We start from the raw sequence: 13,435 nt of genomic DNA, 5'->3' as shown, positions 1-13,435 counted from the left end.
CTTTTAACTTGCTTGTCGGGCAATTGTCTTTTGATGTAATCACATGTGACTTGAGAATATGTACCTTTTGATAATATCAACTTATTTAGTTTTAGTTTAATTAGTTTTTTTAACCAAATTTTAAGCCCTAAATGTAGTTTTACGAAGTGTAAGGGAGTGGTTTGTGAAGACTTGAACCTTACCTCTTCACGAATGCTACACGGCTTGTACAGAATGTTTACATTGATGTTGTATTTAACTAAATATTACCCTAATTATCAATCATATGCGTCAGTGGAAGACTAAAATAGTTAAATGGCCTCTTAAAACTTGCTTGGGCCCATTTTATAAAGTGGCAAGTAATCAGATTTGAGATAGTGGAACCAGCAAATATTTGTAATTACACTTAAAGATCAAATAATAAGATCGGCCGCAATGTCATAGAGCAATAAATAATCAATTATTTAGTTATTTCTTTCTCTATGGGTGGACCGAGTTTGAAGACGCTGGGACGGTCTGCGCATGCGCACATCTCCCATTGTTTTGGCCTCTTTCACTTGTCTCTGCGCGCGAACAAAGGGGCGTTAGCGTCGCGTTCTGATTGGCTCTCGGGCCGCCGCTGTCCCCACGTGGTCCAAAGCACGGCAGACGGACCTCTCGACCGGGGTGTTTCTCCGGTAACGGGCGAGAAGAGGAGCGACGGCGCTAGAGAACCACGGGAGAGCCTGCTGCCGTTCGGTGAGCCGGGACGCAGCTCCAGCGGGTCGGACAGACGCGTCGCCGCGGGTCGCTGCGGTGTGAGCGCGTGCTCGTTGGTAAGGTCAGCCGGGTAAAGGACAATTAGACATTTATCGTCCTCAAAAAACACCCGCGAATCATTTGTGGACTAAACATCTCGACTGCGAGGCGTTTTCTGTGTGTTTAAATCACAAGCAGCGGGAACAGGCGTCCTCCGTACCGCCGGAAGCGTAATTATCTTCTCGTATATTATCTAAAGGAAAAGATCACAAATGTCCTAATTTGGTCTCCAGCAGCGAGTGCGCGTGCAACTGTGTTCGTCTAAAAGGTTACATAAGAAGCGATGGATAGTTGAGATTCCTCTCCACACACACAAGGCTGGATAGACAAAGTGCATAGTGTTGTGTTTTATTTGCTATCAGTATTACTACAGCGGCCCTGCAGCGAGCTGGGACTCGTCTGGGAGAAGGTTTCCATCCTTCCTTCAAGCATGCTCCGTTTTCATTGATGCTCTTCAAGATGCAGCTCATTTAACCGTGTGATCGTTTCTGTCTAGCTGCATTTGGGCCGGGCCGTTTATTAAAAACAATACGAGTCAAGATTAAAGATTAAACTTGAATCGACATCCTGTGAGCTGCTTTACTTTAAGGCGCGATGGTGAACTACTGAGGGAGCGCTTCATCTTTAATACAAGCGCGGCGACCTAGAGAAATGGAGCACACGGTGACCTCTGTTGGCTCAAAACCCAAATTCAGTTCGCCATTATAGAAAACTATAACAATTATTCTTTTTATTCACAACCCAAGCACTGCATGCTGAGTGAGCAGCAGGAGACACACACACACAGAAAACATCTAAGCTCCTACAAACACAAACTCACACTCTTTTTGGTCAGTGGGAGCTCAGATGTTTTCAGTGTTGCTATGACAATGGTGACAATGAGGCGGCGTGGAGGCTGCAGGGTTTGAAAGCAGACAGGAGGAGCTTTGTAGCTATTCATCGTCCAATGACTGTGACAGAGGAGGCTCGGGGACAACGGGGCAAGAGGGCAGAAAACAAGCCTGCATGTCAATGAAAGACCGGGGGGAAGCGGGGCAGGAAGTTGTGGTCCTGAGTTTCTATAGCCTGCTGGATGGTTTCCAGTCTTTCTCCAGGGAATCACAAAGGACCGAGCTGACGGTCCAGACAGCAGAGAGGAAAGAATCCCCATAAAAAAAGATGAATTTGTGTGTTATGAAGAGAAAGTCAGCAGATGGGATGAGCGGCTGAATATTGGCTGATGAGACACGGGGGAACAAGCGGGTATTTATCCTCAAATACTTGTTATGTTTTGCCGTCAGATACACGCTCTCTTTTTGTACCAATTTTCACATGAAAGATTTTGGCATGTTGGCACTAGTCTGCAGACTTTTACCAGCATCAGGCTCACGTTCACTGCGCACGCCGACGACACCCCCCGCAGCTTCACAGGTGAAAGGTCAGACATCTGCCAACTCCAGCAAGCGCTCTATTTCCGTCCTCCGTCGTCGCGCTGCTTCACGTGAGGTTCCCGTTTCCCTCCGTGGGACACAATTACAACATTGTCCCGGTCTGACGTTGGGCGTCGCGCCCGCGTCCCCACCTGCCAAACGGCCCGCGGGCGCAACGAAAGACCAACGGTCTCCATTGTGCAGCTCAAAGGTTGATCTTTTTTAGGGCCAATACAGGTGCTGAAATATTGATGGGCCGGGCTGATTGGCGTTTAATATTTAATTTAGCCTCACGTTTATTTCAGTGATTGAAAGGCTCCGTTAATTCATCGGCGCTGTGTGTTTTAAAGCTGCTACGAGTGTGGAGTGTGCGATGTTCAAGTGTGCGGGAAGACGGGTTGTGTGTCAGTCTTGTTAGTTTGTCTCGTTGTCATCTCGGTTGTGTGTGTTAATGCAGCCGAGCTGAATTGAGGAAGTTTCAGGCCTGCGTCGGTTTCCTGTGCGACTGACTTGCGCGAAGGAGGAAGTGATTTAACGGAAGGGGAGCACTTCCTTCTAAACACCCCCAAGTCGTCCTCGTCAGTCAGTTGTCGGCTGTCAGACCCTCAAGAAAAGGCGTTTGATACGGACACCTTTAGACTGAAGGGCTAATCCCTTAAGAAACGCACAGTTTACCTGCACCCTAACAACCCCCCCCCCCCCCACCCCTCTCTGTCTCCACATCTGCAGCTGTCTCTGGTGACTCAACAAGATCTCCGTCTTCACCACGGTAACGTCCCTTGTGGTCTTGTAGCTGACATTTGTACCACTTTTATTTGTCCTGTGTGTCCCTCCGTCTTTAGGCATTAATGGTTTTGTTGGGTGACGCTCTTAGACGCACAAGATTGCAGATGGGATGTTGTCTGTGGTGGATTACACGGCTTGGACTACTTAAAAGTTCACTTCACTACGTAAATGAGATGGAACTAGTGGCTGGCTTTGACAACAGACGGTAAAACCTCGCTGAGTCTACAGGCGAATGCTAACAAGTGAACAATGATGCCAGCGGGCAGATGTTTTAGCCAGGATGCCGTCTTGGTTCAGTCTGCTAACAAGCTAACATTCGCTCATTAGCATTGAGCACAACATGCAGCTCAGGCTGATTTGATAGCGATTCACGCTTTCAGGTATCATGTACATTAAAACGGAACAAAGCACCAGATTAGATCCGATGATGCCCCCCCCCCCCCCCCTCCGCCCCTCGAGGACAAGTCTAGATATTTGGGTCAGGCCGTGTGCCAGACGGTCCAGCTGTTGAAGTGAAACCCGTAGAGGGGGTCAGCATCAGCGAAGTCGTTAACACCCCCACACACACTCATCGTGTGCTTGTTGTCTTTATTCATGGAAAATCAGCTCGACGTTTCTTCAGATGATTCAGTGTGGATCAAAGCGTTGAGCCAACATGGCACACAGACGGTTCGGTCACCTCAAATCAAAAACGACAGACGCACGAGAGGTGTGTGTGTGTGTGTGTGTGTGTGTGTGTGTGTGTGTGTGTGTGTGTGTGTGTGTGTGTGTGTGTGTGTGTGTGTGTGTGTGTGTGTGTGTGTGTGTGTGTGTGTGTGTGTGTGTGTGTGTGTGTGTGAGAAATACAAAGAAAGGGAGAAAACAAGATCCTTTCCACGACGTCACATTTTGATACATGAGTATATATATTTATGTAGATGAGCTATGAGCCACGTGGTGAGTTCAGTGAGAGAGAGAGAGAGACACGGACACGAGGAGGACACGCCGTAGGAAAGAGGAGGAAGAGACATCGGACGGCAGCTGGCACCTTTCGTCACGCGCCAGATGTTCACACTGCGTGGCGGATTTAAAAAAAAAAAAAAAAAACATGCAGTGACAGGAAAGTAGATATGATCTTTGTTTACTGTTCGGAGCTTTACCTCCTCGTCTCCTCCTCTCCAGGCTGCTGGTCATGAGGAGTCATGAGACCGAGGGAGAAAGTGTCTGAACTCTCTGTGTTGCTCCTTTGTCTCCCAGCTCCTCTCATGCTGACGGAGAATGGATGATCCAGAGTACGGGGTTCAGATCGGAGAGAACAAGTTCATCAGGAAGTAAGGATTTAAACACCTCGCCGCTTTTATTCACCAGTGGGATGTACGTGTTCAATCCCTTACTGCTCTGCTTTCTGAGCAGACGTGCATTTATTGATCCATTTGAAAGGTTCTTGTGCAGCATTTAGATGTCAAATGTAAACATACGGAGGAGTCTTTGTACCGGAGCGCTTTCTTCCTCTCTGTGTGTTTCGTACTCTTGAGTTCTCCTGTAGTTTGTGACGTAGCAGGCTGCGCTTTGATTTACTCCACAGTCCGCTTTTAAAGACGCCGTGTTCTTTGTCTGACAACCTCACCAACACGTCCTCGTTGAAAGCCCCCTCAGCATGTTCCTGTCCGACAGCCAGACCCACCCGATACTTTCGCCAAGTCCTCTCAAACCCCTTTTTTTCTGCCAAGTATTCCTTATTTATTTCAAAGGCTGCCTTTGGATGAAGGCAGGAAGTCAATCACCCCCACCTGACGTACGATGCGGTTTACGTGATCCTCGTACACATACATTTACATAAGTGAGCTAAAATAAGCTCCTCCAGTGATTCAACATCTCTGTCTCCAGGGCAACAGTTCTCTCACATCTGAAGACGTACAACCTCTACTACGACGGACAGAATCTACAGCTCAGACACAGAGAGGTGCGTGTGTGTGTGTGTGTGTGTGTGTGTGTGTGTGTGTGTGTGTGTGTGTGTGTGTGTGTGTGTGTGTGTGTGTGTGTGTGTGTGTGTGTGTGTGTGTGTGTGTGTGTGTGTGTGTGTGCGCGTGTGTGTGCATGTGTGTTGACCGCTGCTCCTCTGTCCCAACAGGAAGAAGGGGAGCTGATCGTCGAGGGCTTGCTGAATATCTTTTGGGGTCTGCGGCGACCAATCAGGCTTCAGATGCAGGATGACCACGAGCGGATCCGGCCGCCACCCTCCTCCACGTCCTGGCACTCCGGTTGCAATCTGGACAGTCAAGGGTAAGAGGTCCGGACGGATGCGCTGACCGGAGATGCTGACGCGAGCTGGTCCCCTGGGACAGATATAGATCATGTGTAGTTTGTGTGATGAGGAATCAAGTTGAATCCGATCATTGTGCTTTGCACGGTTTGCTACATCAGACCGAAGGGATCCTTCTAACGCGGATTGCTCAGTTTGGGGTTTTGCCCAAAGCTGCCTCAGATCGAACCGTGTCAATAGGCTTGACGACCTTTTTCTGTAATCTCATTCTTCAGGAGAAGCTAATCTTGTTCCGTGAAAATAGAAACGTCAACTTTACGATAACGCGTTCTCTATAAAGTATCTTTAAATGATCCGAATCAGGTTCACGTCCCATGACTCCGCTTGGTTTAAAACAAGATTGAGCCCTAAAGACATTTTATGTCTTCTTCGCTTTTTTTAAGTTTCCCCAACAGCACAGAGAGTCAGCAGAGCCCCCCCACGCTGGAGGTGACGCCACCCGACTGCCAACCGGAGGAGGCCGATGAGATGGAGGAACAGGCAGAAGGTGAGTCGCTCGATGCAAAGACCAAAAACAGCCGGGTCCCTGAGTGAGGCCCTTTCAAGCTTAAAAGACACACTGTGGGCCAAATCTCTAATTAACCCTCTGCTGCTGTGTGCAGGGTTCGGGTTACATGGCGCGATGGAAAGGAATCAAAGCCTTGTCCTTAGTTGGCCCGCAGGGTTTTATGTTCCACCCTTAAAAGAGCTTTGCATTTGAATACAGTGAGATATTTATGTGAGATAAGAAGTGAGCGTCACAGTCATCTTATGATATCCACATGTTTGAACATCACCTCCTTTGAAAAAATAAATAATTGAAAGCACACGACAAAATATACTTACACCTAAAAATGTAAGTAAGCAAATAAAATTATAAAAAATATTTTTATTCCTTTTATTTTTAGTAGATCTTAATTTTTATGGTAATATTTATGTATTTTATTGAAATAAGAATGTAAACGCCAACTTTTAAGGGCAGCAGATCGTTTCTTCACTGTTTTTTTACACTTAATTTAAGGATAAGAATGTTTTTGCTCATGGTGAGGGCCTCGCAAATGATAGCGGATGTTTTGACTGTGGATTGGTCAGAGGACAGCGAGACCTCCGCCCAGCTGCTCAGGACGAAGAGCGACGCCGGCGTCCTGAGGCGCGGCCAGCGGCGGTCGCCGAGCGACCAGAGGAAGATCCGGCGCCATCGCTTCTCTATCAACGGCCACTTCTACAACCACAAGGTGCTGCCCGGCAGAACGTACTCGGGGAGCTTGTGTGCTGCTGTTGACGGGGGAAAATAAATGCATGTTTCTGCTTTTGTCAGACGTCCGTGTTCACGCCCGCCTTCGGCTCTGTGACCAACGTCCGCATCAACAGCTGCATGAGGACGCCGCAGGTGCTTCGGGTTCTCCTCAACAAGTTCAAAATCGAAAACAGCCCGGACGATTTTGCGCTCTACCTCGTCCACACAAGCGGAGGTGAGTGTGAACCGTCCAGTGTGTCTCCCCTGTGATGGGAGGGACGTGTCCATGAAGAAAACGCAGACTGATGTGTCGCTGTTTCCAGAGCGCGTGAAGCTGAAGCGGAGTGACTTCCCTCTGGTGCTGAGAATCATGCAGGGCCCGTGTGAGCAGGTCTGCAAGGTCTTCCTCATGGAAGAAGACCTGGGAGAGGAAGTCACGTATGATGTAAATCCCCATGTGTACTCTGAGCATGTCCGACTCGCCCACGTCCTCCGATTCACCTCACATCACCTTCTCTCTGTGTGCTCCTTTCTCCTCCCTGCCACCAGGTGGCGCAGTATATCAAGTTTGAGATGCCCGTCCTGCAGAGTTTCATCACCAAGCTGAAGGAGGAGGAGGACAGGGAGGTGCTGAAACTCAGGAGCAGGTACCTCTTCTACGTGTTCATCAGCTGAACACGCCATCGTAAGCCATGACGAATGCATTCAGCCGTTCTCCCTCTGCGCTTGTCTGCTCGCGCTCGCAGGTACACGTACCTGCGCTGTATCATCGAGAAGCAGCTCGGTTGTCTTCCGGAGGGGCCGACGTGCATGTGAGCCGCCCATTGGACATTCGAAAGCAGCCGCGCCTCCACCCAGCCGTGGCCGAGGGTCTACGTGTTTCAGGGATCGTCCTGAACTGCCTGCATGGAGCATTTTTTTTTTGTTCGTTTTACATCAATTAAATCAATCAAGCACAAAGAAAAAGCACAGAAAGTACATTCCAGACTGAATGAGCCGAGATCCAGACGCAGTGTCTTCTCTCTCCACCCTTCAGTTTGCCAGCTGACGCCCCAAATCCGTTTAGAGCGCCGACGTCGTACAACATGATCTTATTTAAGTGCCTGTTAAAGGGTTTCTCCAAGCACAAGGACACGCGAGTTGATGCTCTGTTTTCAATGCATTGGCCTGCAGCAGAGTGAAGGAGAAGAACAACTGCAGAGCACGTCGGACCAGACGCTCACGCTCTGAACTGTGGAACGTCTTTTTATTTTATTTTTGGGACATCTGGAATAGAAATAATCTGGGCTGAAAAGTTAAACGGAGGGATTATTGAAAGGGGATAATCTGTGAATGTCGGGACCATTTTTCCATTGGTTGTCTGTTGAGGTTAATGGAGCTTGCTAGCTCGCTAGTTTAGCGTAGCGCAAAGACTGGTAGCGGCTTGTTAGTCGGTGTCTTTCCAGAGTGAAAATAATTTATATACCAGCACTGCTGAGGCTTGAATATTGACATCATTTGTTTTGATCTCTCCAAAAAACAAAGTGTTGCACTGTAAAGATTAAACAAGTTAAGTGTTGGTGAGCTTCAGAGGTGCTGGTGGGCAGATTTAATCTCCGAACACAGTCCGGCTAGTTAGCTGCTACCCACCTTCGTGCTAAGCTAAGCTAACTAGCTGCTTGCAATAGCCTCTTGTTTTCTTTAAGTATTATAAATAAATTCCGTCCTGAAAGACTTTTTGCCAGTGAGTCGCCCTCACTGCCTGACGTCACACAACGAGATGTTAACAAGCACAGCGAAAAAACGTTTCATCGTTTGAACAGTTTTCAAAACCGTTCTTCACAAAAAAAAAAAAGTCTTTTAGCATCCAACGCCCAGGGACTCGAGTAGAATCCCTGCAGACTGTGAATGCCGACTACCTTCGTTCCAAGAAGGTTCTTAATGTATGAATGCACGTGTGCAGCTCTTTGCGTTGGTGTGAGCGTGTGCATGTTGTATTGTCAGTGACTCTCGTAAGGCTTTTGTATTGTCTCTAGACATGCTAAGAACTCAAGCCCCGACTTGGAAAATGTAGGGGTTTTTTTTTTTAACAATGATTGTTATTTAATAAAAGTTATCCTGATATATATACACAGGATCTGTAATCCCTCAGTGTCATTTGGGTCAGTGGAGGAAAACTTGCATGTTATGAAATTAGGTTGTATAATTCAAAATGAGATTTAAGATGAATTAATCGAATCTTCGCGAGAGTTCGTTGAGTGACTGACGGTGAATTACGGTGTGATGTCGGCGCTACAGCAGCTTACTGAGCACCAGCCAATGAGCAGGTGTGAGATTGTCTGGAGGATCACACGCCGCTCGTCTCTCACAAGAGTCTGAGCGAGGAAGAGGATCACTGTCGTCTTCGTCTCCGCCGCACACCGCCGCTCTACAGGTGAGATTGTTCGCTCTCATGTTTTCACTGCTGGAATGTTACAAGGAACATTTACTAAACATTGTACTTCAATTGTTGTCTTGTACTATTTACTTTTTTTTTTTTTCAACTTGCTTTTACCATTTAAAAACATGAAGGACCATAATACTAATATACTAAATGGTACACAAAGTATTGAAAAGTGGCTCCAGAAACTAACATTAGATAGCTGTGTGTGTATTAGTTACTGATGTTATTTAATAATAATATAACACTGAATGTAGTCATTCCATCACACGTGTTTAGATGTTTTAGCTTAATTTAGATGATAATACTTTAACTCGGTGCACATTTTGAGTACTTCAGCACAGGATCTTGCAACTCCGACTCTCCTCCCCGGTTTCTTTCAGTGAATTTCTGTTATTTAATTAGTCTCTGTCCCTGCAAAGCAGAAGTAATACTAAAAGGCTGACTCCAAATTCATAATGAAATCTTTTTTATCTTCCTCCTTGTAAATCAGTGCTGCTGCAGCTTTATTCTGAGTCACTGGATTATTGTGAGGCAGAGTGACCCTGTGTAATTATAGCTCAACTCATCTTTTTAGAGGACGCAGATTAGACCGTGTACTGTTGGTTGAGACCGATGATGTCATGCTCAGTGCTGTAAGAAGTAAGCTCATTGTTTACCTAAGGACCATGTTGTACATACATACATAAGCAGCACTTTAGTACTGGATTTGGCCATTTCAATCTATACTAATGCACCATATTTTGCAAGCTGATCCCACATTTTGTTTGTATTTACATATTTTCTACGACAATTAGTAACTAGTAAGTATAGATGTAAGGAAGTAAACAGGTATATGATTTCCGTCTTAGTATTGTCTATTGTAAGTATTGTCTGATATAAGTATAAAGTACATGTACTTACTTTTACCATTTCATAGTACTATACTATTACCGTATTTACACATTTTGTACAAATATTCAATGATATATATAACACTATACTTTAAAACCTCAGTAAGTTTAGTTTATACTTACACTATACGTGGTGGAGGCTGGTGTTGGGCGTCTATATTTACGCAATTGTCCGTTATACATTTCTGGAATATTGTTGTAACGTATATATTGTCAAAAGCTTTTTAATGTCGTTATTTACTTTAATTCTGACCAAGATAAATTAATTATTACAGCAGGACTTGTTCACGGATCCAGAGCCAGATCTCATCTCCTGCAGTCGATCCGATAATAAAAGGGTGTTAGAGATTACAGAAAGCTTTCTGATCCCGGGTCAGTCGCGGCGCTGCATGGAGTCGCTTGTGCAATACGCGTGTTTCTCATAACTGGATTACGATCCTTGATCTGTCCTGCTCCTAATTTAACAGCGACGTAAGAACAACAGCGTCAGCGATGAAAACATCCCGTCGGTTGTGCCTTCAGGGACCAGTACAACCAAGTTACACGCGCTCAAGCTTTTCCAGTTTCTGCAACATTTGTGAGGCAGACATTGTGCTTTTTACTCCACTACTCTGATTTGACCGTTACATCACTCGGATCTTTGAAAAAGGAAAGTATATGATCCACTTCTACGCCTACGAAGTGTTTATGTAGATGAATCTACTGAACTTTATCCATTTGTAAGACGTAAAATACCATCGACATACCAAGTGGTATATATTCTAGGATGTATGATGTTCCTTTGATATGTATAAGTAATATTTTGCAGATAATCCATCATTGGTTCGCTTTTCTATTATTACAAAAGCCCAAAAGGTTGCGTCACTTTCTCGAAACAAAGCAGCAACGACTCCACTCCTCCTAATAACGCTTCCTCTCTCTTATTGTTGCAGAATCCAAACAATAATGTCTGCCTTGCAGAAAGTCCCCCTCACAGCGGCCCTCTGCCTGCTGCTCCTCGTCACCCTGTTACCCAGCTCTGAGGCCCGCCGGGGTCGCGGAGGCTTCGGGGGCGGCGGCGGCTTCGGCCGAGGTGGAGGTTTCGGCCGAGGAGGAGGTGGAGGTTTCGGCCGAGGTGGAGGTGGAGGCTATGGGCGGATCCAGAGCAGTGGCCCCAGCGCGGGCAAAGTAGCCGGGGCGGCTGCAGCGGGCGCCATAGGAGGAGCGATGATCGGGTCCGCCCTGAGCCGGCCCGGGTACGGAGGAGGGTACGGAGGAGGGTACGGAGGAGGGTACGGAGGAGGGTACGGAGGAGGGTACGGAGGGTATGGTGGCGGTTACGGCTACCCACGGCACGGGGGTGGAGGCTACGGCCCCAGACCCGGCTACGACCCAGAGGGCTCCGGAGACATGGAGTACTACACTGGCGCGTCCAGCGGGCCCATCTACAACAGCATCGTCGTGGTCATCGGCGCCCTGATGTCCCTGCTCGTGGCCCGGTGGGGGGCTTTGGAGTAGAGCACACACGGGTCCAAACAACCGGACTAGGAAAACAACCTGGCTGAAAAGATCTGATCTTTTTTAAATGATGAAGAGCTGTGGCCGATTGGTTCCCCCTCCGAGGACAGGAGGAGGAGCTTGACCTTCACAACACGTCAGCGTGACACCGCGCTTCAATCTGCAGCTGTTTGGACGAACAAACAAACCTCCTGTAGAGATGTTCCATGAAAATGTTTCCACCCCTCCGGTTCTCCTTTTCAAATCAGCCAGTCTTTTCTTTTTGATATACTGTTGACAAGTGTTTTTTGATCACACGTTTTCTCCGTGAAGATAGAACAGATCGGATGTGTGATTAGATTAAGTCTACCTCGGGAAGTCGTATCAGGTGTTTAAGAGCTGCTATCGTAATGCCATTTCTCAGTGTATTTACTCGTATTCCTCTAACTCTGCGTTTTCAAGTGTTTACTTCTTCAAGTACTTTGCTTGTCTATGAATAATTAAAGTACATGTGTTATGCCATATTCTAGACTTTTATGAAGAAGGAAAAGCTAAATGTTCTTCCATGTCTATGATTGTTAATAAAAAATAACTTAACAATAACAATTCATTGTTGAATTTTACTGTCTACACTATCGTGACAACGTTATCGCATTTGTTGACCACAGACGAATCTGACTCTGGAAAACTATTTTCTTAAGCGTTAAAGAGCTAAAACAGAACCTTTCAGATGTATCTCATGATCATTAACTAAATTAAATTAGCTGCATGAAGCTTCAAATCAAAGCCCTTAAGATCACGTGGACAGTGACGTCCTCAAAAAGAATACATGCAATATATTTGATGAGGCAGGAGAGGGAACAGGAAGAGAATATGTCATTATAGTGACAGTAAGGACTCAGCTGCTCCCTGTGAGCTCCTCCCATGGGGGCGGGGCCTGGGACAAAGGATGAGGGCACTGGTTACACTGGGACAAAGGATGAGGGCACTGGTTACACTGGGACAAAGGATGAGTGGACTGGTTACACTGGGACAAAGGATGAGTGGACTGGTTACACTGGGACAAAGGATGAGTGGACTGGTTACACTGGGACAAAGGATGAGTGGACTGGTTACACTGGGACAAAGGATGAGTGGACTGGTTATACTGGGACAAAGGATGAGTGGATTGGTTACACTGGGCAAAAGGATGAGTGGACTGGTTATACTGGGACAAAGGATGAGTGGACTGGTTACACTGGGAGAGAGAGGATGAGTGGACTGGTTACACTGGGAGAGAGAGGATGAGTGGACTGGTTATACTGGGACAAAGGATGAGTGGACTGGTTACACTGGGAGAGAGAGGATGAGTGGACTGGTTACACTGGGACAAAGGATGAGTGGACTGGTTACACTGGGAGAGAGAGGATGAGTGGACTGGTTATACTGGGAGAGAGAGGATGAGTGGACTGGTTACACTGGGACAAAGGATGAGTGGACTGGTTACACTGGGACAAAGGATGAGTGGACTGGTTACACTGGGACAAAGGATGAGTGGACTGGTTATACTGGGGCCGAGGGGCAGCAGAGAAGTGGATGCTGGGTCACATGGCAGGCTGACGGGGGTCTGGCGGTGTGTAATGTTCTAGAATGACATTCAGACACGTGAGTGCAGCAACACACTCATCAAAAGTGCACGTACGTGCACGTGGCACAGCTCTGTTTGCCTTCATGTGAGTTTGAGGCCACAGCTGCTGTTGACTTGGTGTTGTTTACTCAGCATGCCCCCCCCCCCCCCCCCCCGCTCCACATTCTGCATTAAGTGGATATTATGAGTGCCTGATAACGCTCGTCACGCCCACCACGTCTGAGCTTTGTGTCTTTCAGGCTGCACTGAGGGAGGCATTGGTAGGATTACGATTGATGATCAGCTGTATGCAAAGACTGCAAAGGCAATTATTGAAGTGACTCCAGCAGTAATTTACAGTACATACTGTAAACATACATACTTTGACACTGAATGCATCCTTTTTCTTTTTTGGGCCAGAAGGTGGTCTGGACCTAACAGCAGTGTCATGTATCATACTGTATGTCATATCAAATATGTTCTTCACATCACAAAAGTAACGTAATTTTAACTGACTCACCTTCATCAAATGTCTTTTAAATAACAGTACT

The 13,435-nt window shown here is 46.8% G+C and overlaps 2 protein-coding genes across 7 annotated transcripts; both read left to right on the top strand.

Moving 5' to 3' along the window:
- Positions 1-501: 501 nt before the first annotated feature.
- On the top strand, positions 502-8,613 carry rassf2b (Ras association domain family member 2b). Of its 6 annotated transcripts, none has more exons than XM_078087116.1 (11): positions 502-794; positions 2,916-2,955; positions 4,209-4,282; positions 4,839-4,914; positions 5,083-5,234; positions 5,658-5,761; positions 6,346-6,488; positions 6,572-6,725; positions 6,814-6,935; positions 7,040-7,141; positions 7,241-8,613. In XM_078087116.1, exons 3-11 carry the CDS (start codon positions 4,230-4,232, stop codon positions 7,304-7,306), a joined length of 972 nt encoding a protein of 323 aa, XP_077943242.1. In that variant the 5' UTR covers positions 502-794; positions 2,916-2,955; positions 4,209-4,229; the 3' UTR covers positions 7,307-8,613. The 6 variants fall into 6 exon arrangements, with proteins under 6 accessions (XP_077943242.1, XP_077943244.1, XP_077943245.1 ...); XM_078087119.1 differs by having other exon boundaries at positions 601-799; XM_078087120.1 differs by having other exon boundaries at positions 603-717.
- Positions 8,614-8,776: 163 nt separating this feature from the next.
- Positions 8,777-11,881, top strand: sprn2 (shadow of prion protein 2). Its single transcript, XM_040194978.2, has 2 exons — positions 8,777-8,903; positions 10,735-11,881. The coding sequence occupies exon 2, from the start codon at positions 10,748-10,750 to the stop codon at positions 11,297-11,299; it is 552 nt and encodes a 183-aa protein (XP_040050912.2). The 5' UTR covers positions 8,777-8,903; positions 10,735-10,747; the 3' UTR covers positions 11,300-11,881.
- The last annotated feature ends 1,554 nt before the right edge of the window (positions 11,882-13,435 follow it).

The sequence above is a fragment of the Gasterosteus aculeatus genome, chromosome 13, assembly GCF_964276395.1.
Source record: "Gasterosteus aculeatus chromosome 13, fGasAcu3.hap1.1, whole genome shotgun sequence".
In the NCBI taxonomy this organism is placed as follows: domain Eukaryota; kingdom Metazoa; phylum Chordata; class Actinopteri; order Perciformes; family Gasterosteidae; genus Gasterosteus; species Gasterosteus aculeatus.
Note: the sequence above shows the minus strand (reverse complement) of the source record. Positions and strands in the feature narration are given on the sequence as shown.